We start from the raw sequence: 24,990 nt of genomic DNA, 5'->3' as shown, positions 1-24,990 counted from the left end.
AGGAGGGGGGAAAAAAGACTAATTTAAACAATGATAAATCTGTATTTTTAAATAGGGATACATAGATGTTGCTTTTAAGATTTAATATTATTTGCATGTGACTAAATTAGCACTTTTGCAGTAGACTAGATACATGCCTAAAATAAAACCTTACTTTAGTCATATGGATCCTTCTTATTTCTGTTATTTCAAATCTTAAAGAACTTTATGTATGTGCATGATTTTTTTTTACCATTGATTTCAGCTGGGGAAATCTTATGTTTAATTTTGTGTGTAGTTCTCTTAGAGGAAAAATGCCTTATTATATTATAATGGATTTTGTGGAACAGATTTTTGAACACCAAATCTTTTTTAACAGGTCACTCCTGTAAACTTTTGAGAAAGAACATGGGACTAATTGTTATAAACGAAGGCTCTCTTGATGTAAGTAAAATCTGCAAAGTTTTCAGTTAATGAAACAATATTTTACTGCGTAAAATATCCAGACATTATGATGGAGGTTGCCTAAAAAATAACTTGGAGCGTCTGTTTCTCTGGAGAAACGTAGAAAATTCTGCCAAAACCATAGTTTGGGGGTTGTTTACATTTGTTTTGGGAGGTTGCTTTTTTATTCTTTTTTATAATCTTCATGCTTGGAAGACTGTATGGTCTTTGTGACCATACAGTCACAAAGTAACAGTCGCATTGTGACCATACAGTCACAGTAACAAAATGTTACTGAATAACTGGAAACAGTGTAGCTACTGCACAAATGAACCGTAGAACGATGGGCAGACAAATTCCAGGTAATAGATTTCATCTGTGCAGGCACATGCTTCTACTAGCACCCACCAATACCCAAAAAACTATTCTAAGTTCCTTTCTAATGCTGTTTCTTACAGAATACTTGGTATCTGGCAAAAATTGTTACTGTGTGATTAAACAGCTGAAATTGTACTCAGATGCTGAAGTACAAAGGTTAAAACTGCCAACTTCCACTTGTGCACTTCTGTACAGTGCTTTGTAGAGAATATATTATTTAGATAAAGTTGGAATGCAATATTAGTTGAAAAATCCTATGAGGGAAAAGAACTTAAATCCTTTCACCACCCTGTAAGGGAGACTTAAATGAACTTGGAAGAATTTCCTCATTGAGAAAACTCACTGTCCAGAAGGCTTTCCAGAGGAAATCCTAAAATGAGGTTTGTTACTTTATATTGTGGTGAGGTTGCTCAAGATAAGACTTAAGGAGAGAAAATGAAAAGAAAATTTGAGAATCAGCGACAGTGCCTTAACTGAAGAATGCCGTGGTAGCATGTAAGAGTAGGCTACAACATGAATTAAAATACTTATTATTTTTTTAAATAAGTATTTCTTTAAATTTTTTATTCCCATTTAGAATAATATATTTCCAACATTAGTTAGTATGAATTTAATCATGATGCCTATATTTCAAATACAGATTGTCTTAAGGAACATATTTTTGCTGATAACATTTAAAATTAAATCCCAAAAAGAGGACAGACAGAAGCTCTTGATTAATATCTGTTGATACAGTAAGCAACTTTTGACACAAGTAGCCTGTGATATTAATGTAGAGACTCAAGTTTTCTTTTCTTTGTTTAGTTCATTGGATAGCTTTTGAAAGATTGCAATCATTGTTTGTTGAAAAAACAGGGAAGGTTTTCGATAAGGTCCTTAACTTTGCTTTTTTTTTTTCACTACCCAACAAATCTCTGAGTAAAAATTAGCCAATACACTTGAGACTTTGCTATATGAAAATGTTGATAGTTTCATAGGAGTTAGGGAGGTTGACTTTTCTTGGTTTGCATACTCTTCTGAAAAACAGTGAAACACTATACTGAGAACAGTGGCAGTAAGTGGATACTTCTTGTCATTGCTGTTAAAATAATAGTGCATGTCCCTTGCATATCAGTGGCTTCTCCTAAAAAGTAGCTACCTCAGTTCTAATCCCTTTATTGACAGGCAGAGTCCCCTGTCCCTAAGACACGTAAAAACAGATTTAACCAACAAATACCTCCTCGATTTGGTCATTGTTATGACCTTAGCATGCAAGACAGAGGAGATTAGAGTAAAAAAATATATTTGTCCAGACTGTATCCCAGCTCTGCGAACTGAATTTACAAAGAATATGCTGAAATAAAAGATCCTCTTTTATATGAACCAACACTTCTATTTATGAAATTAAAAATATCCCAGACCCACCCACCTCTCTGCTCTCCAGTAGACATTGGCTAGTATAGAGCGGAAAGAATTTAGATATCTCAATTTTTTTCATCATTATTTGTTTTGAGGCTCTACTTCCATGAACATCTGCTTAGCTTCACAAACAAAATGTGGGTTTTTGTTAGTAAGTTCTTACATAAAAGAGCACTGGATTTTATTTGCCTTTATAGTAATGTAATGGACTGCTAAATTTCAGTATAGTACTGTTAATCGTAGACAGAAGTTATATAACTTTATTCTTTTAATCATGAACTGTAACTAGAAAAGAGTTTGATTACCACTCAATTTCATTGAAAAATATTTTATGGAAATGGTGTCAAGTGAATAAGGGACATTTCAGCATAGGGAGTTATCCCACAAAGGAATTTTAAATATAACAGTTTTACAGTTGGGGTAAGAGTTTTGTTTTGTCTTGGGGTTGGGGTAGGGGTTTTTTTATTTAATGTGTAGCATGCTTGGAGCTGATGGCATGTCTGCTTGTGATAAAAAATTACGGTCAGTTTAAACAGAGGAGTTCACAGCTAAACAATGTCTCTAAGTGCCACATCCACACAAGTCTTCTGAATACTTCCAGAGGTAGTGACTCCACCAGTTTGCTGGGCAGCCTATTCCAATGCCTGACCACCCTTTCAGTGAAGAAATTTTTCCTAATATCCAATCTAAACTTCCCCTGGTGCAACTTAAGACCATTTCCTGTCGCTTTTTCCCTAGGAGAAGAGATCAACCCCCAGCTCACTACAACCTCCTTTAAGGCAGTTGTAGAGAGTGATAAGGCCCCCAAGCCTCCCTTCTCCAGGCTAAACAACCCCACTCTTGTGCTCCGGATCCTTCACCAGCTTCATTGCCCTTCTCTGAACTCTTTCCAGCACCTCAATGTCTTTCCTGTAGTGAGGAGCCCAAAACTGAACACAGAATTCAAGGTGCAGCCTCACCAGTGCTGAGTCCAAGGGGACGATCACTGCCCTGATCCTGCTGGCCACACTGTGACTGATACAGTCCAGGATGCCATTGGCCTTCTTGACCACTGGGGCACACTGCTGGCTCATGTTCAGTTGCTGTTGACCAGGACCCCCAGGTCTTTTTCTGTCAGACAGCTTTCTAGCCAGTCTTCCCCCAGCCTGTAGTGTTGCATGGGGTTGTTGTGACCCAGGCACAGGACCCCAACACCTGGCTTTATTGTACCTCATCCAGTTGGCCTCAGCCCATCGATCCGGCCTGTCCAGATCCCTCTGCAGAGCCTTTCTGCCTTTCATCAGATCAGCATTCTCACCCATCCTGGTGTCATCTACGAACTGACTGAGAGTGCCCTCAACCCCCTTGTCCAGATCATCAGTAAAGATATGAAACAGAACTGGCCCCGGTACGGAGCCCTGGGGAACACCACTCGTGACTGACTCCCAGTTCCATTCACCACCACTCTCTGGGCCCAGCCATCCAGACAGTTTTTAACCCAGTGAAGAGTGCAACTGTTCAAGCTATGAGCAGACAGTTTCTCCAGGAGAATGCTGTGGGAGACAGCATCAAAGGCTTTACTGAAGTCTAGGTAGACAACACCCACAACTCTTCCCTTATCCACAAAGCAGGTCACCTTGTCATAGAAGGAGATCAGGTTGATGAAGCAGAACCTGCCTTTCCTAAACCTGTGCTGGCTGAGCCTGACCACCTTGTTGACCTGCACATACTGTGTGATGGCACTCAGTCTGTTCAATGACCTTCCCTGGCACTGAGATCAGGCTGGCAGGCCTGTAGTTCCCAAGACCCTCCTTCTGACCCTTCCTGTAGATGCGTGTCACACTAGCCAACCTCTGGTCACCAGGGATCTCCCTGGTTAACCAGGACCGATGATAAATGATGGAGAATGGCTTGGCAAGCTCTTTGGCCAGCTCCCTCAGTATGCTTAGGTGGATCCCCTTGGGGTCTATAGACTTGCATGTCAAAGTGCCACAGCATGTCCCTGACCATTTACTCCTGGATTATGGGGATTTCATTATACAAAAGAAATAATAGACAGGAGGAATATGACTTTTCATGTGTTGCTTAAATTTCATTAGAAACTAAATAGTCCACTGAGATGAGAAAAAAATCAATACTTTCTTTACATTACAATATTTCTTAATGCTCTGGAAAATAGTTAATGGAAGTTATTGTCATTTTAAAGACTTTGTAACATGTCATTCATTTCCATCGCAATTCCTAGTGAGGGAGAGTCAGGACACCTGAAGTTCAGAATTCCCCAGCAGCCTAATTTCCTTCTAGATAAACCAGTGAATTTTTTGAAGATCAGTAGAAGCAAAGTAGTCAAAAAAACATGGACAACAGTGTGTGGAACTGGGAGGAGTATGTTGGGTTGAAAAGGCAAAGCACTATCTTTAATTTCATTTCAGAGGGTTTCTTTAATTTCATTTCAGAGGGTTTTGAGATATTTAATTAGTTCAGTGTTTTATTTTTAGGTGCTTACACCAAATTTTGTTTATGTATACCTGACATCACTGAAGTAGCACAATTATTTGTTTGGTAAACTTGTAGAAAAAATAGCAACCTTGTTGTCATAGGGTGTTACTGGCTTCCAAATTGAGTATTTTATAAGCAGAAGAGGTTTTTTTTATCTTCCTTTCTCGTCTCCTTCTTACTTCTGGGCTATGAGGCAGGAAAAATAGGAAAAAGAGTATGTTGTAGCTCTGTGAAGGCCTTTAAAAAAGAAATGCAACAAGCAATATTTTTTCCTCCTCCCTGACACTCCATGGTAGAGCTGTACTGTAGCTGACTAGATGTCAGTGACCTTTCCAAAGCAGGGTGCTGCATAAATACAGATGAATGTATTATCTACTGAATGTAATCTGAAGTTAGTAGTGGACCACAAAACAGTGACTTGTGTAGGTGTGATTCAAACTGTCATTAGCAAATGAAAAATACAAAATACATTCCTTTATATAACATATACTTGATGTTATAATTGTTAAATTATGTTAAAATATACATTTAATGTGATAGAATTATCAGTTATAATGCATGTACTTATATCATGAATTATCTGTGTTTCCTTTTTGCTAAACATTTAGAACCATTTTATATAATAGTGAATAGAAGTTGTTTCTTCTGGTATCTATATATATGTGAATGGTCTCTTGCATGGATATATAGAAAAATTATTTAATAATACCTTTTGGCAAATATTTATGGCAAGATTGTTTCCATTTAAAGAGCATTAAAAGTTCCACCATAGCTTACGCGCTTCTTTTTTTTTTTCTGCAGAGTGCAAGATCAGTCATACACACCATTTTTACTGTGGTTTCCAATAGTACAGCTGTTGCAAATATTCTTTTTGTTTTATACTATTTGATAGCACAATCAATCAAAAGGCAATTTCCTCAAAAACCAAAATGCCAGTGTTTCTGATTTCACATCCCCCAAAAAATCGGATTTAAGAATAGTAGGAATTAAAATTAATGGACACAATTTCTTTTGTGCAACAGGGAACAAGAGAGACACTTAGCCATCATTGCAGTACTCTTGGTGATGCTTTAAGGAAGGAAAATGATTTTGCTCTCATCATTGATGGTAAATCTCTGAAGTATGCTTTGACATTTGGAGTGAGACAGTATTTCCTGGATTTGGCTTTGTCATGTAAAGCTGTTATTTGTTGCAGGTAAGGTTTACATTGTTCTCTCTCTACATTATTTTTATTGACATACAAAAATTAAGAAACTAAAGTCATGAAATACAGTTATTCAAGCTAAATATCTCCGTAAAGCAGTCTGCAATGGAGTCTACCTGTCAAAGTCATTCAGACTGCATATTTCCAGAAAAATAATTTGTAATCCATCAAGGGTAGTCTCAGCAAGGTTGAGACACTAGTCTTGACCTTGAATTGATGCTACAGTTAACTGCAGATTTAGAACATCTGTATTCTTTTGTAGATCTTTCTCCACAGCCTTCTTCTCTGTAAATGGATTATACTGTGTAAGAAGTGCACAGAAATGTTAAAGGTACTACTTTAGCTGCTTTTTATTGCCTGAAGCTGATGGAAGCACCTTTTTTTAATCATTATTATGCCTGGTTGTTATGGGATTCCTTTGTACAATGAAACCTTTTATCCTTTTCTGTAAACATCAACTATTACAGCTTCTATTGTTCCATCAAAATAAATCAGATTAATCTGAAAAATCTATTCACAATGAAGCTATTTTTCTGCCTTGCAAAAGGACAGGGAAAAACAAACAAGGTTATAGTATCCAAATAATCACCTGGTTTATAGTCTTTCCATCCTTTCTATCAAACAATATGTTATGCAACCAAGAGATTTTTTTAATTAATTTTTAATAGTTAAGCTTTATAACTGTGCTTTGGCCTGAAATACTCAGAATTTCAAACTAAGATCTTACTGTCTTTTAAACTGAGATCTTATACTGACACACAGTTTATACTGTGTATAAACATTTTCCTAATGGCGGTAGCCTTTCTGACAGGAAATTTAGAGCTTTGTGCTTGTTCTACTAAGTTGAGTTTTGCTCAGCATAATAACAAGCAGGAGATGCTTTCAAAACCATATTTCTTTTTCTTCTCTTTCTTTGATTTCAAAATATATTTTATGCCATTTGAAGAGATAATATTGCTTTTTCCCTTGAACAGTGGAATCTTTGAAGGATATTCTGTAGGTAAAGCTGTCTTTTAGTGTTTGCATTTTTGTAATGAAACAACTAAGTGCAAAATGAAAGTTTCTGGTCTGGTAGCATTCTCTCTGCCATTTCTATACTTAACACTTTTATAATATACTTAGGTCAGTTGGTTTCAATACATATCTAAATATATGCTCTGACATATTTTGTGGTTGTTTAAAAATTGGCTACAGGTTTAAAACTAAAATACTTGCTTGTAACACACTCTGTTTTAATGTGTACTTTTTTAATATCACATGCTTCCCAAAAGTCAAAATTTTGTCAAAATATTTATTCTGTTAAATGCTTTATCTTCAATGACAAAAACTTAATTTCCTTGGAGCTTGAAAATAAATAGTTAAAATCTGGCAATTTTTAATTAAGCTGAATCCCTTAAAAAATTATATATATCATCCTGACTAAACAAAAATATTGTCCCTTTCTTCCTCCATATAAAGGCAGTAAACATCTTAACCTCTCCTTGGTTCTAGAATTATGTATTACATCACTTTCTTTTAAATTTTCAGACAGTATTCACTTATTAAGAAGCATTTATTACTTATGGATCTTCCACTGGTAAGATTCACTGGTAACACAGATGAGACTGACAAATATTCGGTTGACCTTTCTTTTCAAAAAGAGCTGTATGGAATTCCAAGCAGATGTTTGGCTTAAAGACTTTGACTAACTTAATTCCAACTCTATATTAGTTTCAGAGTAATATGTTCAAGAAGAATGTTAAATGGATTATTCTGCAGAAAAAAACGTACAGCTAAGAGTGAGCAAAATGAACGAAAAATATTTTTTACTGGTTTTACCATGAACTTGAGGCAGTGAGAGTGCCATCTTCCAATTGCCCCTGTAACATTGTCTGAAAGGGAAATAAGTCACTGTTCCTGTAAAGTTAAAAAGATGAAAAAGAAGAACTCAGGTCGGGAATCTTCTGTATAAGTTGGCTGTAGCAAGTCTTGATACAATTCTCAACAGCAGTGTTCAAATAAAACGTGGCAAAAGATCATAGAAATTTTTTTTTCATGTACTTGAACCAGAGAATTTTTCAGAAGGGCTCTTACCCAGAAGCTTTCATCCCAGATTTTCCGTGAGGCTGTAGTTATCCTGAGTAGCTTTTTCAGAAGTCTGATAGTTTGAGTTGTGTGGGCCACTGAGTAATGTAATTACACAGCTACCTTTAATTTGAAGGCTTTATTATTTTTATTTTTTTCTTTTTTTTCTTTTGAAAAGTCAGACAATTAAATTTTATGCAACATTTTTCTCTGATTCATTGCACTTAAAACCGAAGAATTTTACCTAACTGGCACAGAGTAGGATTGGGGTGGGCTTTTTTCAGCTGATGGATCAACACCCAAGTCTGAATCATGAGAAGGTGTCCTCCAGCAAATGGAGAGGAAAACCAGAAGAGCTACACAAACTCAGTACTAGTTAGAGTATCATATATGAGCAAAGACAAGCCTAGGTACCAGGTGCTCAGTTTCTCTTCATAACACAGGCTCAGTGTTAAGCACAATGGCTTAAGAAAGAGAGGCAACCACTTACTGTACCCCTATACTGACTCAGTAATCTGTATAATGCTGAGGTTTAATCTAGTTCTTAAAAGATAATTTTTTTACTTCCTAGAACTTTATACGGTATGTAAAATGAAAAATACTGACATTTGCTTGAGAAAAATGGAAAATATATTCTTTTTTTTTCTTTTCCAAGTGAGCTATGGACCTTATACTATTCCTTCGTATTTCTTCTGTGACACTAAAATTGAATCAAGTATCAGTCTGTTCCATAGTAAAAAGAGTGCCTTGATGATGTGAACTGAAATGATACCATTGAAATGATACCATGAAATGATACCATTGAAAGTATGATACCTAGTGAAATTGTGTGAATATGATGCATACATAAGATCTCATTCTACAAAAAAAAATAATATTAATGAATTTATAAAAAAGATAATGTGCTTTAATTTCAGAAGTCGCACATCTCTCTATGAAATACAGGAAGACAGATCATGAGCATTCAATTTTTTTCTTTTTTTTAAAAAAATTTCTGTTTAAAATACGATGTTTTGAAACAGTTCTCTTTAATACATTTGTTGACTTCCTCAACATGGAGTCCTCTTTCAGCTTTTTGGTCAGAGTTTCAGAGTAAGAGTTGTGATTGTTATTGATTTAGACCAAATTTAATTCCTCATAAATGTTATGTGAATAAATGTGTGTATCAGAACATAAAAAGCATGTCTAGAAAACCTTGTTTTTCTCCTACAGTTCTAAGCTATGTTTCAGAATAATCATGTTCAACCTTAGATGACTAACAAATAGCCTTTATATTAGTGGGAAAGACATTCCTTTCATTGGAAATTAATGTTGGTTTAGTGAAATCTGCATTTCTAAAGGACACATTCATCAAAATTTTTCAAATACTGTTTCTGCTTTTCCACTTATTGGTTAGCTTTTCACAAATCTTTGTAGCTCTGGATCTATAAATAATAGCAGTGTGATGTCAAAGATTTGGGTTTTTTTCTGAACTTTTTCTCACTCTGCTGCATTTACTTTTTCAATGAACACAATGCAATTGGTCACAAGCTTCAGCTGTCAATTTTAAGAAAAAATTTTGTTTCCATTTTTAATGTTTGTAGCTTGCCTGTCATGTTTTTTAAAATTGTTTTCTAATCATTTTCTAATTGCAGTCATTCATACTGAATGGAAGATAGCTAGTATGGCCATTAGTTTCAGCAATCATGTAATTGCTTGTTGTTTGTGCTTTTGGTAGCTGTGGTACAGTTTACTACAGATACCTGGACAAAGTGATGGCCAAGCATTGTTTTTAGTATCTACGTGCTTAATGGAAATAACATAATTGATGCTTCAGTGTTCTTTAAAAACATAGCATTGAATGTGGAGAATTGAATATCTTTCTTGTTTATTTGAAAAGAGATGGCAGTTTTGTTCCATTTCTCAAGCTTTCTTTAAGGGGAATAGGAAGAAGTATGATGAGGAAATTTATGCAACCAGTGGAAAAAGAAAACATTTCTTCTCAAATTGAATTAAGGATCAAAATTTTGGTCCAAATTGAGAGCAATGCATTGTAAACCTGTAATGTCAGTCTGTCCAGTGTCAAGACAGGCAAATCATTCAGCCTTAGCTGTAATGCCAGACATCAGTGGGTAGGCAGGAACATTTTATTATGCCATGTACTGAAAAATAATTTGACTAATGTATATAGCCAAAGAAAAATTGTTTCCACAAGGTGGCTTGTTTTTATTATTGCCCTCATTAGCACTGGTTTGTGATCTTAAAAGTCAATCAGTATAAATAGGGCAGTATTTTTTGCCACATACACTTACTGGATTTGATAGAATTCTTTGAACTGTAAGTCTTTAAACTAGAAAACAACTTACCTATCAGGAATATCATTAATAATATAATAGTATATTTTTTCTCAAGTATGACGAGTCCTTCCAGTATTTACGTACTTATGAGAATGCAGCCTTTGGGACCCACAGCTTGCAGGAGCAACCTCAGCATTGCACAGATGCCACAATATGGCAGAATTTTATTGTCTGGTGGTAACATTTCTTTTTGTAACTGACCTTGTGAGTGCCATACACCGGTCTTGGTTCAGGTGAGAACTCTGCTCATGAACTCCATAATCCATGTTGCCTGGCAGTGTCTCAGTGAGAAGCAATTATTTAGAAGTAATTGTTCTTTTGTGATTTTACTTTGCAAATTTGTTCCCCTAAACTTATTTTCTTAATTTCTTTTATATTTCTGTGGGTTTATTTCATTTTTTAACCTGGAAGAGTTAAGTCCAGGTTATGAGCATCCCTACCTATAAGCATTAACCGTGAAATTTTGTAACTGCTGGGGAAATCTTTCACAACCTGAATTGCCACTTTCCAGAAGCTTATTGTCCCAGGAGGTTTATTGCCTTGAGTGAGCATATAGAAGACTTGTAGAAAATTAATTATAAATACATGATTTTACCCCAGCTTTCAGTATTAATATATAGCCATCTCCACACAGGAATCATGCTTTGGTACCCGACTTGTTGTCTTTGTAGGCAGCAATGAACAGTGGTTGTTTGGGAGACAGACTCATGGAGCTTTTTGCATTTTATCTTGTTTCTGTTTGTGCCATGAAACAAGAGGGGTAGGGTTTTATCCTTGACTCCAGTGCCAGGCTGCACGAGAGTGGATTGCCACACTGCTTAAGGTTTACTCTTTGCCTTCCCCACCCTGTGAAACAGCAGTTTTAGCACATAATTTCTGTATGTTATTTTCAGTTATGATGTCTCAATACTGCAAGGAACAAATTCATATGAGAGTATGAACTTTAAAAGTAGAACTTTGACAATACAAAATGGAAGGTACACATGTGACACATCCAATGGTAGATGTGGACAGAACTGATACAGTTTCATCAATAGAGCTGTTGTCCTTGGAATAATTTGTCCCAACTGTGGACAGGCATTCTCTTAATGACGGATAATTGGAACAGTCCTGAAAAGAACATGGGAGAAGTTACCAGCAGCTAATTTAAGTAGAGGATCAAGATTTAATCTTCAAAGTTACTCCCTCTAATTTATCAGTGTAGACTGTGTTAAGATAGTGGCAGTCCACTCTGTGACTATTTGCTATCTATCTTTTAAATATCTTGTTGTTTGTGTATAAAATCTGTATTTAAACAGAGAAAAAAATAAAAAGCATAACAATAAAATGAATCCAATATCTGCAATTGTTGTAAGTTAATATTGGTAGTGGAAGCATCTGAGGTTCCTTCCATTACTGTGTTTTAGGGGCCCATTGCTGTTTGACCCGTGTTTCTTCAGTGCTGTTAACATCTTGCTTCAACAAATCCAAGTTTTCTGTGAATTTTGCTGGGAATATGCTTCTAGCCCTGAAGGGCAATAACAAGACCATGTCTCTGATCAGGATGTTGATTGGCCTATTTTTATTACCTGTTCACAGAATATAAAGTATGTTGTGAAAGTACATTCATTTGCAAGTCCTGTATTAAACCTGTTTCTTTGTGTTACCCCTTAGGGTATCACCACTTCAAAAATCTGAAGTTGTAGAAATGGTTAAAAAACAAGTTAAGGTAGTAACTCTAGCGATTGGTGATGGAGCAAATGATGTTAGTATGATACAAACAGCACATGTTGGTGTTGGTATTAGTGGGAATGAAGGTCTACAGGCTGCTAATTCTTCAGACTACTCAATTGCTCAGGTAAGTCATTACATTGCAAAGTACTACAATAAAGTATTTTAATATCAAATTAATATTGGTGTATGCATGTTTTGATTGCATGTTCATTCTTCTCATTTTTTTTCAGTTCAAGTATTTGAAGAACTTGCTGTTGGTTCATGGAGCCTGGAATTATAACAGAGTAGCTAAATGCATCTTGTATTGTTTCTACAAAAATATTGTCCTTTATATTATCGAGGTAATTTTACAGTACATTAAATGTTACTTCTTGAAAGTAAGAACTTTAATATTTTGAGGTTTTGATTATTATATATGGTTTTAAGGAAGCATTTTAACTATCAATAAACCTACTAGTACTGAGTCTTTCTTTTTAATAATAAACTGATTAATATTAATGATTTATTTTACTTTGAAAACCCCAATTGTCTTAAAAAGGCGTAATAAATATTTGTACTGAATGTTTGTGTTGCATAATATTGCTAGTTTATTAAAATTCTGTACCTGCAACATCATTACCATAATTAGGGGGTACAGTGATGAGTCATCTTAAATATATCAAGATGTATGTGCTTAAGATCCTTGAGCTGGTGTCAGTAACTGTCCAGTTCGCAATCTGAAGCCCTTGTTAAGGTCACTGTTAAACTTCAGAGCTGTTGCTGTTCAGAACAGTGCCCAGGGTTTTTACATGCATGTTTAGTTACACTGTTGCAAACCTTTCACTTGCTGATGGGTTAACTGTGCCTCCTCAGGCTCTAGTTCATGAATATTTTCCTGAAAGTCGCTGACCTATGCTTTTGCACTTGAGATTTTAAGGAGGTTGGAATCTTGTGAATAATACAGGAGCATGAGAGGACTGTGTTGTAATAAGTGTATGTTTATTGGTAGGTGTGGTTAAAACAACATGTATAGTTTTCGTTATCTTCATGACCACATGGCAACCTTAAAATTTTGAATGGATTTTTAAAATTATTTTTAAATTTCCTCCGTCCCCTCCCTTAATTTTCTTTCAACAGCTGCTTGCTTTCTAACAACCAAATATGTATCTCGTAATTATGTTTATAATTGATTCAAACTTTACATATCCAATGATACTTTGGGTTAAAAATGTGGGGGAAAAATTAATTTTTTACAAAGCTTGATCACAAAATAAGTTTTATAGGTCAGTCTTATGTATTTTTGTATTAACAGGGTTAAGAGATATTCTTAAAACTTTCGTAGTTTTTTTTAATGTATTTTCAAATTAGTATCTTAAACTTGCAGAGTAAGTGTTCAGTTTTACCAAAAGAAAATGCCTTATTTCTATTAGACCTGATGTAAATGTTATATGAATATTTCCAATTTTGATATTTATGCATGTGACCTTACACTGTTTAAATATCTGAAAATACTTCAGTTGTCTTTTTATGTACAAGTGTCGCAGCCAAAAGAGTGCATTTTTCTTACCATACTTTTACATTTTCTATTTTTGTCTTTTTTCTCCTTATTGTGTTATTAATGCAAATAGATTTCAATCTAAGTGGCAGCAAGTTTGCAGCCTGTTGAGAAAAACATAAGTAGGAAGCTATAAAAACCAAATTCACTAAAGATCCTTTTTTGCTTTAGAAGTGATGGCAAACTTTAGATCCTGTCTTTCAAAAGATGAATATCTACTTACATGGTCAGACTTCCAGAAGTACTGAAAACCAGTAGCTTTAGAAATATTTGGAAAAAAAAGTATTAATGTATATTTTGTGCTTATAGAAAAATACAAAGCAGTCTTTAGAACACACTAACTTATTTTTCTTAGTTTTCTGTCATTGTCACCTGCAAACACATTGTAAATTTATAACTCAGATATAAGTATCCCATTGTTTGTATTCTTTGAGAAAAAAAGTTAAATGCAAGGTACAGAGATCATAGTCTGAAAATACAAAAGGCTAGAACAGGTAGTCTCTGCCTCATGAGTGGATGGAAGGACAAAGAGATAATTTTGATATGGGTTATGACCCTTCTATAAATAAAGCATGCAAGCATTTTGCCATGTAACCTTCTCTGGAAGACAAGATGACTTCTACTTGAATTCCTGTATACCCAACGTTTGTCAGCTCATAAAACTTTCAGTGTTAATAGCTCATGTCAATACTGTGAGTGAATGGGCAGAAATTCATCATTGAATGTCTCCAGAAAGGACAACTGCCAGTCTTGAGTCTCTCTTTTCAGTTTTTTTGTACAGATCAGGCGTGGGAGCAGAGAGCTCAATGAGTATTTGTAAGCTGCTGCTTAATATGCAGAAATGCTACATCAGGAAAACGTCTGTGAGGCTTTTGTGGCCACGCCTCCTCTGTCTTGAGGTTTAGAAAATAGTACTCTGAAAGGCATGTCTGGAAGTTGCTTTAAACAAGTTTCCTTTTATTAGCTGACAATAACTAAAAATACACAACTTTATTTAATAGATGCATATTATGTTTTTAAATGTTTTCTCATACTAATCAAGCTAGTAATGTAAAATATTCCATTTAATCTAAAATACAGCCTGTATTCTAGGCATTCATGAACTGATATGAAATAAGTGTCATAGGTTTCTTTGTTCAGAAAACGGTAAAGGTCTATAGTAATACCCAGACACAGTGATTAGTGATTAGTTGACATTTAAACTCCTATTCATAACAAACTAAAAGTGGGATATAATAATTTTTTACTACTCTGTGTCTTGATGCAATAGCTCTTTAAATATGGGCCTCACCTTTTGTATGGACTAGTCCCAGTGACTTTAGAAGCTATATTCCGAAGTATCAGTATAAATTACAAGTGAAAACTCTGAATTTCTAAAAATTAAGTAATTAGATCTGTAATGGCTTCTTTTTGTTCCGCAAACTTTGGTTGATGGGAGGGGTTTATTTTTTTTATTCCCAAGCTCTTTTCATCTCACTGCTGAGTTTACTCACTTTCTGCTGCTCATGTCCATAACTGGAATTCATCATTTGGTTCCTGATTTCCTTTGCCTTGCATATCAGAATGCCTGTGGTCATACTGAGACCCATACCATGCATAACCCCAAATACGAGCAGGCTGTCTGTGTTTACTCACACTGCTCCTGAGCTGCAGAGTTCAGGTGCTGTTGTTCCATATGTCATGGGTTACTTAATGTATGCAAACTGCACCGAGTTCAGTTTGAAACACAAACAGCAGAAAGTGATTGTGCTCATGCCCAAGTTTTTGCATCATATGGTTTGAAAACTTAGAAATACAAGGATTTACCTTAAGGGCCATCTCATTTTAGGTGAGTCGGGAACCTAAATCTTTCCTTTTTGATGGAAATTTTATAGCCGTTGAACTACAGAATGGTCTGAATTTTCACTACCTGTTCACTTATGCGGTCTAAAATACTTTTTAAGAACAGCCATCACCTGCCTTTCTGTATAGGGGTGCTAGATTAGTAATTTAGGTTATTAGCATAGGACCTATATCTTAAGAGAGAAGTGTTTGAGTCTGCTCCTACATTATCATGTTCAACGTCCTAAAAACTTATTTTGTAGGTACAGTTGAACAAATAGCAATTTTGGCTGGATTTTACCTCTGATTTTTAGTGTTAATAGTTGTTGATTTTAGGGGGTTTTCCATCTCAAAGTAGTCATAAACATGTTCAGACATTCCACCACATGATTAAAAAAAGAATCTGAGTTTGGTCATAGACTCCAGTCACCTGGAGGCCAGCCTAAGTACATATTGATAAACATACATATTGATTGTAGCAATGTGAACTGTAGGAAAGCAGCATTTAAAAATTCACTTGAAAAATGTGAGTCTTAAATTGAGTAGAGTGCTGTTTAGATGATTTTAACTTTTGTCACCTGAGAACTTATGTTTGTCCTAGGCAATATAGTTTCAGTGTAACTTGTTAATAAAGATTCATCAGACATGCTGCTTCTCCACTTCGTCATTGAACTAATACAAGCATGAAGAAGTAGGAGAAAGCAGATATGCTGTGTGCTATGCTGAAAAACATTAGAAAATATATTATCATACCTTTCAAATTAAATTTGATTACTTTCAACCTTTTAGCAAAAAGTGATAAAAATTGTGCAGTAAAAGAAATACCCGACTGCCCCTCTAAAGTACCCTGTAGTTGACTTAGTGCTCGTTAACTAAATAGTTGTACTTGATTTAGTGCTCTGGTAAAGTCTGATCCTCTCATGACTAAAGAATATTGGTTCAGTTTTTGGTTCCAAAGAGCAACTTGCTCTATGACTTCTATTAGTTAAGAATTTTAAGTTAACAATGAGAAGAAGATGCCTACTAATCTGTAGGCTCCCCCTCCATAACCTCATATTTCTCGGAATTTTAATTTCATTAAGAGTTAAGTCAGCTTAAATCACTCAAATACTTAAAGAACCTGACATTTCTTCTGAATGTCCCTCCTTTGAATGAACCTCCTTTGTTTTCATATTTACTTGGAATTGGTCACATATCTGACTAGATTGCCTATTATCTGTTCTTGATTGCAATTTGGTTTTATTATTGATTTTTTTTCATATGGATTTAAACCAAAACATTTTCAACTGTGTTGTAAATGTGTTCTAAAGATATTCATTTTTGCAAAGCTGAGGAAAAATCTGTTTATCATATCTTGCAAGACATTTGAGTAATACACGGTTCTAATCTTTTTCAGGTCTGGTTTGCATTTGTCAATGGCTTTTCTGGACAAATTCTTTTTGAAAGATGGTGTATAGGTCTTTACAATGTGGTAAGATGATTTGTGTAGTTTTTGTTATTTTTAACCATGAAAGTTTCTTAACTAAGCAATCTTTAAGTAACTCCTTGCCTCTGAAGTTTTGCAATTTTACTTTTTTTAATCTATCTACTAGATGTTTACAGCAATGCCTCCACTAACTCTTGGAATATTTGAGAGATCCTGCCGAAAGGAAAATATGCTGAAATATCCAGAGTTATACAAGACTTCCCAAAATGCACTGGACTTTAACACTAAGGTAGATATTTTAAAAAATCAAGTTATGATAAAGCAAAAATGCATAGGAATTCAATATATTTATCCTTTTTGTTCTGTGCTGCTCATAATTAAAAATGGAGGGGATTTTTAATACTACTATTTCCACATCTCCACTTGTCTGTGAATGGTGCAAATCATTTTTAGCAAGTATGGAAATGGACAACAAGCACTTTACTTTTTTCAGCCCCGATATTTTTTTCTCTACTGGTAATAAAGCTGTCTTCTATAGGCAGAAGTGATTAGACCTCACTGTCGCTTAGCTGTATGTATTTGTACTGTTATATGGAAATGGATTACTGAAGCCTGTGGAGAAGTGTTGCTGAGGACAATAAGAACTGTCATTAGATTTGTAGAGGGAGGGACGTGGTACTATTCTTTGTCAATTTGGAGTTGTGATTTTATGGTTTAATTTTGAGTTTTGGGAAAAAAATACTGGGAGTAAGAATGTGTCAGGGTGGATTAAAAGGCATCAGACTATTTTTGGTGGGAAATGGATGACATTCATCTTAGAGAGACTAGGACAAGAAGTAGTAAAAGAATGTAGGAATCTTTAATACATAAAATATACAAAATTTCCACAGCATTGTCCATAAATAATCTCTCATAAACTAAATTAAACTTGCTCCTGAACCTGTGTTTTCATGAGTATTTGATGTTTGTAAGAGCTCCTTCTGATTTTATTTTTTGTAAATATGATTATGGCATTTCAAGTAATGTCATTTTATGTTGAACTTGGGGACATTTTCAATATGTCATTGAATTAACAATGTCTAGATGTGATGATCTGTAGTAGATATGCAGAGCTGATACAGCATGCTTAGCTTGCTTAGCTCTTATATCTATGCCACTTGTGCTGTATAACTGGAGTTACCCCAACATGTATAGAATTATTTGTCTAAACTATCTTTGTTCACTGAAGCAGATGAGATTCCTTTCCTTCTTCCTCACTGCATCCCTTTACCTGCAAACACAAACTTGAAAGTTGTAAGGAGACTAGGGAACATAGTCTCTGACGTCACTGTGAATGCTTTCCAAATATGACACTTCTTGTGGTCCCATTAATACAGACACTTTTGTGTTGTGATAGTTTTAATAAATAGTGTTAGTCACGAGTTAGAACTTGGATATTTCTGTTTTAAGATAAGTCTTTAATATTTCTGTTATTACACAGATGTAGTGTTGACTTCATTGGAAATTCTGTGGCTGCTCCCATACAACACTTGCTTTGAGTAAACGTCTACAAACTTGCCAGCTACAAAATTCCCACCTATATAAGTTGAATAGTTGGTGTTAAAGATTTTACTGCCTTGAATGTTGATGCAGATATTTGTTATGGTAAAAGGGATCAAAGGTTATGAGGTCATGACAGAGGTTAAAGGATTAGCATGTGACAAAAAGAAGTGGTCAGGAAAATGGAAAAGTAGAACTAATTTTTCTTGCACCCACCTGTGCTTTCTGTCAAATAAAAACTTCTGGCAATGACATAGCAAGGAGGAGAGACAAAGGTTAATGAGTAGCACAAGTTAAATTTGCAAAGTATTGCAGTGTCAATTGGATCATGCAACCTGGTGTAGTTGTATAATCTAACAAAAGACTTTGAGAGGTTGTGGAAAATGTGAGACAGGCAACTTAATTTCAATGGTTTGAACACCTTAACGCTCAAAATACACATCAGCTAGTTACAATAATGGCCATAGTAGTCAGAAGTGTTATTAGTGGAAAAAACATTATTGCTATACTGAAGGAAACGAGTTACATATTTTTTATTAAGTCATTTTATGTCACTATACAATATATTATGGAAAACATCAATAGACTGTTTATCCTTAACCTTAATACAGTTCTTTGCAGAAGGCATCTTTTACAAATTAAAATCAATTTGAAAGTAAAATTTTGATTATTTAGCAAATACATGAAAGGAATTTTAATATGATAAAATTATGCTCTTCAAGAATTAAGCATGTAAGGAGATATTTACAGAAGATACTTTTATTTGTCCTTTTTTAATTCTTTTGTATGTGAGGATACGTAGGAAAGCATATGTAAAACAGGTTTTGGTTTTTGTACCATCTAAATTTATTTTTATGCAAAATGCAAATTATAAAAACTATAGTCCTTTTTAATTCCCTGCATAGAATGTAGCAATTGTTCCAGTTGTCTGGTTTAGTTTCATTTTTCTGAATATATTCCCATATGTTTATATTTTAATTTCCCTTCCGATTTGAAATTAAAAGGAGGAGATAATACACACTTTTTTCAAAGCATAAAAATAAACAAATGACCCATGAAGAGCTAAGAGGCAGAAGGTGCCTGTCAGTTATATTACTTCACAGTGGTGGCCTGACAGAAACACATTTTGTGAATCTAACACACAGCTAAAAAGAAAGGTCAGGGTTCACAGAGCTAGTTTATTGCAAATGGTTCTCATGGATTTTCTGTTTTCTCTTTCTTAGGTTTTCTGGGTTCATTGTTTAAATGGCCTCTTCCACTCATTCATTCTGTTTTGGTTTCCACTAAAAGCCCTCCAGCATGGTAAGTATTATGAAAAATAAAAATATAAATGTTGAGAAGTACAAAATATCTAAATATTATCTTTTTTATAAGGGAAGCTTTATAAATACTAACAGTTTAGTGTGGATAAATTTAAAGATACCATCTCTAGAACTAGACCAGATGTGTACTTCAAATGTTTTATTTAAAGTGTTTATAAGTAGGAGTAATATTATGTGTATATACATTTAACTATCTAAGTAGGGTTAATGCAAACTGAAACAAGATTGAGAAAAAGAGGTTGCTATTTAATCATGCTAATTTTTATATAGGCTACCATGTTAAACACCTTTGAGATCCTAAATCTCTACTGTCCCTTGTATTGTCTCTTACGTTTTGTCAGCTTTTAGTGTTGTGTATACTTTTTCTCCTGTTACTTCAAGGGCATATTAATCTGCTAGTTTACATTTCCATGAGTAGTACTGTGGCAGAGGAGCAGTGACACCTCATCTGCTCAGTCCTATCCGTCTTCTAGTTCAACTGTTGTATATGCTCCTGAGCTGCCAAAGGAAATGGGGTCGTTGAGAGGAAAGTGGTGTTAATTAAAAGAAACTTGAAAGCACTGCTTTCAGCGTGTGGGAATGTTTCGGGCTGGGGGAGCTCTCATAGGGGTGCAGTTTTGTTTTGCTTACAATTTGTGGGGAGAAAAAACCAAGTGTGTACCTTGCAGCTTTTCTGAAAATTAGTCTGCTTGGTTTCAGTGATATAGCCATGCAGTCTGCCATGGCGTAGAGGGCAGAAATGTTCTCATGGACGTTTTGGAACTGTTGAGACTAGATAGTGAGACTGTCACAGCTTTTTGTGCCTGAAAAGGCTAAGGGAAAAACTTCTTGCAGAGTATTTTACACTCAGGAGACTCCTAGTGGGTAAAGGGAGGTATGTGGTGGCTTGTTTTCTCTGAAAGGCCACTCATATCACAGTGAGGTTTAGACAGCCCAGGAGGAATGAGGTTCCAGAATGTCAGTGCATACTCTAAAACCATAATCTCAAATCGAAACCAAAATCCCTGTTCAAAGCTGTAGCCAATCCATGCGAGAGATTTATGCATTACATGATGGAGAAGTGTTTAATGAGTATATATAGTGATGCAGAATAGAGTTCATGTGTGAAAGTCAAAGCTGAGATTCTTGCACAAGCACTTGTGAGAGCAGTGTAGCACAGGCCTTCTTGGCTCACAGACCCTGGGCTGGAACTTACCTACTGGCAAGGGGCCTCTTCAAGTCTGAACAAATTGCCTTCTGCCTTCTCCTTTCATTCCTAGAGAAATTAAAGGTGAGTAAGGGAGCAGAATTGGGACCTGGGGAATCGTGTACGTGGTGAGGTGGTATAATCAGTACCTGGCTTGAGTCCAGCTGGTGCACGGAGTTTTGTATGAAGGGGATATGAGTGCAGAATGAAAGCTGATGTTAATTTAATCTGATGTCTGTGTGTGTAAAGAGGAAAGGGAAATAGTCCTATTAGTTTCTTAGGGAGGAGCTGATGAGTACCAGAGACAGGAACTTCTGAGAACAGGTCTCAGTTTTCCACCTTCTCTTAGCAAAGAAGAGGTGCAGGAAGATCCTGAAACATGAAAGGAGGAATGGGAAGAATGAGGGATAGCTCAGATTTCTGCATAGAAGTGCTGAGTCCCAGCACTCTGGCTAATGGGCATAGACTTAGCTGCCTGCCTGTTCTTCTGTCTTATCCTCATTATGCTCTTTACTGCTAGGTATATATTGTTAAGCAGTGGAGTGGATGTTTGAGCAGGTATTTATTAGAATGCTGAAAATCAAATCTTGAAGATCATTAAAATCTCCTGGATCCATTCTCTTGATCAAATTTTCCAGTTTAGTCTTCAGTCTTGCTTGTCCACCTGTTTCTTATCTGTAATGTAAAGATTTCAAACTGCATGTGTCATAATAGAGTCTATCAAGAAATACATTCTCAAAGAATAAGTATGGATTTATAAGAGTTGTTTGTCAGAATTTGCTCCATGGTACCTAACCATTGTACAGTACACAAAACTTACACTCCATGTATTGTGATGTGGATATGAAAAGCCTTGCAAGATATACAAGTCATAGATCTCTAGTGTTCAACACAATTTAAGGTAAAATATGCTGCTAGTACAGGTATAGAAAGTAGTACCATCTCTTTTGTATCAAAAATAATACATATAGTGCTGTTGTGGATGTTTAAACATTTTTATTTTTATCGCTTTCCTTCTCCAGGTACCGTGTTTGGCAATGGTAAGACTTCAGATTACCTGCTCCTGGGGAACACTGTGTACACTGTAAGTCTATATTGGTGCTGGTTTTAACTCTTTAAAAGATGTGGGTTTATTATTATTATAATTATCTTCATAGAAGACTTGATTTAGTGTAGTGCCTTAAGAAGTCCCTTAAGAATAAGAAATGGCTCTTGAATGACTCTTTGAGAAGCTTTGAAATGCATTTGGCATTCTAATTCCAGTGTTTTAAATGAAGCAGTTTAATAAAGATGCAGAAGATACATCTGTCCTTTACTGGAAACTGTCTATTTTTTTAAATTATGAGAATTATAATTCTCTAATTAGCATGCTTAGTAATTTAAAGTAAGTTTCTGTGTTGGAGAAATCTCAGGTTATTGGCTATCAAACTGATTTATGGACTTGTGAAGATGCAGTTCTGTTCTCTCTTAATTTCTGATGGGGCCTTAAAAGAGGCATAGAGCCACACAGAACAAAGGTTTGTGGGATGCTTTTCAGAGGCAATCAAACTGCCAGAATTATACCTGGCTCATACCTGAAAGAAATCTTCTGATACTCTCATAGATACTAGTTATTATTGTTGGGGTTTTTTTTCATCTTAATCTTTTATCTCCTAGGATAAATTAATAAAGTTAAATATCTGTGTTTTACTTACTAGATACAAGTGTTATCCAAGAGATGAGGGTTTTCCAAGATCTCTCTTAGGAGCAAAATTAGATTCAGGCTTATTCTCTGTTCTTCAGTGTTAAAAGTTTAATTAATTTTTCAAGTTCCTGCTGTTGGCAGGTACAAAAAAGAAAGTAATTCTTTCATCAAAATAAGTGGGCTGTAATATAAATTCACATCAATATCAATTTCCTTAGGGAAAAGGGAAACATCATACCTGAAATAAAAGTATTCTAGACACATTGTAGTCCTTTGAGAATGTTGCCACTGTTGACATCTCCTATGTTTCTTTTGCCAGTCAGTACATGGCCTTCAAACTGGTTCTTTCAGGCACATAGAAAAATTGTTCACACATTCTCTTAAAAGTTTATTTGCTCTACAATTCCCTTTCCGTGTTCCAAAAGGCAAGCACAGCTTGTTTTGTCAGCAGTAGTTGCATATGATCATGCTATTAATCATATGATGCACTGGTTTCCATTAGGGGTGGATGGAATATCCTGGGTAAGTGTTTTCTAAGCAAGTCTTAATAAAATTAAGATGTAAGGTCGCAGTCATTGTCATAGCTCAGTCCTGACAGGAGTAGTTCAACTGGCACAGGTCTATTTGTATTATGATCTCGTAGCACCAGGCAGTGTTTACAACACAGTCATTTATCTGAATGTCACTGCTTTCCTTGACACTGATAAATAGTTGATAAAAGTATCTACCAGAACTACCTGTTTTTTTAAGTGAAACAAGTTCTTCTTGGGGAGAGTTCACTGCTCTGGATTCTTGCCCTATCTACAAATGAACAGTTGTTTACTGTTATTAGAAGTTGCAACTTTGCTCAGTTCAGCGGAAGTTTAGTTTGTATGTATGTATATATGAGTAACATAACTTCACCTGCCCTATCACCTATAGTAAGTTTCTGGGAGCATCTCCTTTTCTTTAATTGCTTTGCTTTACAAGTATCCCTTGTATTAGCCATCATTTTGTAGAGTTATCCCTGTACACTTGTTAAACCCAATTAGTCAACATATGGCTGCAGTCACAGCTGTAGCTCATTCCTGAATCCATCTCAGAACTACATCTTACCCAGGCACTCTGCTTTGGGCTTTTTTCCAAAACTAAGCTTGGCTCCAGGATAAAACAAGTTGCATTTGCTGTCCTAAGAGTTTACTGAGATCCTATGGAACTGAGTGTTCAAAAACTATTGCTGTGAATGTTGTCACCCATCAGTTAATGGATGTCTTGAAATCTTAAAGTACTGCAGCACATGTGAGTATCATCTGTGACATCAGCTGATTCACAAACACTGAAGACTGCCCTTTTGGATTTGTAGCAACATTTTCCAGTGCCTTCAGAAATTACTTAATTTCTGATATTTTGAATATGGCTTACTGTTTGTCAAGCTGAATCCATAATCACTAAAACAGAGCTCACAATGCAGTTAATCTGTCACCTTCTGCAACTGCGTGTCAACTAGGAGAGCTGAAACTTCACCATCTTGAGAGGTTAACTTCTTGCTACTAACCTGCAGAGTGGCCAAGAATTTCCCAAGAAAACTCTACTTTTCTTCACTTCAGATTAAAAGTCTGGGGATCAATGAAGTTGTGATGGATGTATTCTTGCTCTTGCACAGGAATTCAAGAAGGTCTGAAGCATACATGAAGTGTGAAGTGTATGTGCAGTAACAGTTGTCAGTCAGGCATTGTCTTGAAATATCAAAATCATAAGGCTAAGGTATTTCTCATTGTTCGTACTGCTTTTCATGTATGAGGGTTTAAGAAGTCTACGTTCATCAGTTCTGCAAAAATCAGTAAGAAAGGGATTCAGAAATTAATACAGTTTCATTTCTTTTGATCCAGAAAGTCAGGAATATGGACTCATTCATGTCATGTCCTGGAATTATTTCATCAAACATAAATTTCAAATATGAAAATTTTTGTACCACCATTTTTGAGAGGTCTTTTATGAAAAAACTCAGTCTTTATACAGAATACCCGTTTGATTTCTTGTTTCCTGGGTAGGATTCAGTGACCTATTGTTAGTTTGGATGAAGGCAGGAGGAAGCAATAAAACCCGTGTTCTTGAGGGAGTTACTGTGCATAGTTAGTGATTTTGTTAGGGGTATCAGTTAAGATCCCTTCAGAGATCAGTCAAAGAGTACATATTCACACAGCGTGTACTTCTTTTTATAGAGACCTGCAGTGTTTGTTTCATGTATACGTTTTGTCTGTGCAATGGGAATTCTTGATCTCATCCTAAAGAAGGATGTTTTCTTTTCTTACAGCTGACTCAAGTAGCAAGCAAGTGTCCCAGATGAGTTTGTTTGAGGTTTTTTTTTCCATAATACATTTTTTTCACTCATCCTCATATAGCACCAGAACTGGATAGACTAAGCCAATTATAACACTCACCCTTAATTTTCTTCTAATCAGATTTCATACATGTTCTAGGTAATGGAATTGTGGTGCTGTGAAT

At 35.4% G+C, this 24,990-nt stretch overlaps 1 protein-coding gene across 1 annotated transcript in view; it reads left to right on the top strand.

The window, feature by feature from the left end:
• The window catches only part of ATP8A1 (ATPase phospholipid transporting 8A1), a 104,750-nt gene that overhangs the window by 52,540 nt on the left and 27,220 nt on the right, over positions 1-24,990 (top strand). The window contains exons 24-31 of the mRNA XM_018067287.1: positions 359-423; positions 5,700-5,872; positions 11,935-12,118; positions 12,225-12,335; positions 16,746-16,820; positions 16,942-17,064; positions 19,538-19,616; positions 21,845-21,906. Of these exons, the coding sequence (XP_017922776.1) occupies positions 359-423; positions 5,700-5,872; positions 11,935-12,118; positions 12,225-12,335; positions 16,746-16,820; positions 16,942-17,064; positions 19,538-19,616; positions 21,845-21,906 (872 nt within the window). The remainder of the gene's footprint in view (positions 1-358; positions 424-5,699; positions 5,873-11,934; positions 12,119-12,224; positions 12,336-16,745; positions 16,821-16,941; positions 17,065-19,537; positions 19,617-21,844; positions 21,907-24,990) is intronic.

This window comes from Manacus vitellinus, unplaced genomic scaffold, assembly GCF_001715985.3.
Source record: "Manacus vitellinus isolate BGI_N305 unplaced genomic scaffold, ASM171598v3 scaffold_0_pilon, whole genome shotgun sequence".
Lineage (NCBI taxonomy): Eukaryota > Metazoa > Chordata > Aves > Passeriformes > Pipridae > Manacus > Manacus vitellinus.
This window is presented reverse-complemented; position numbering and strand designations above follow the sequence as displayed.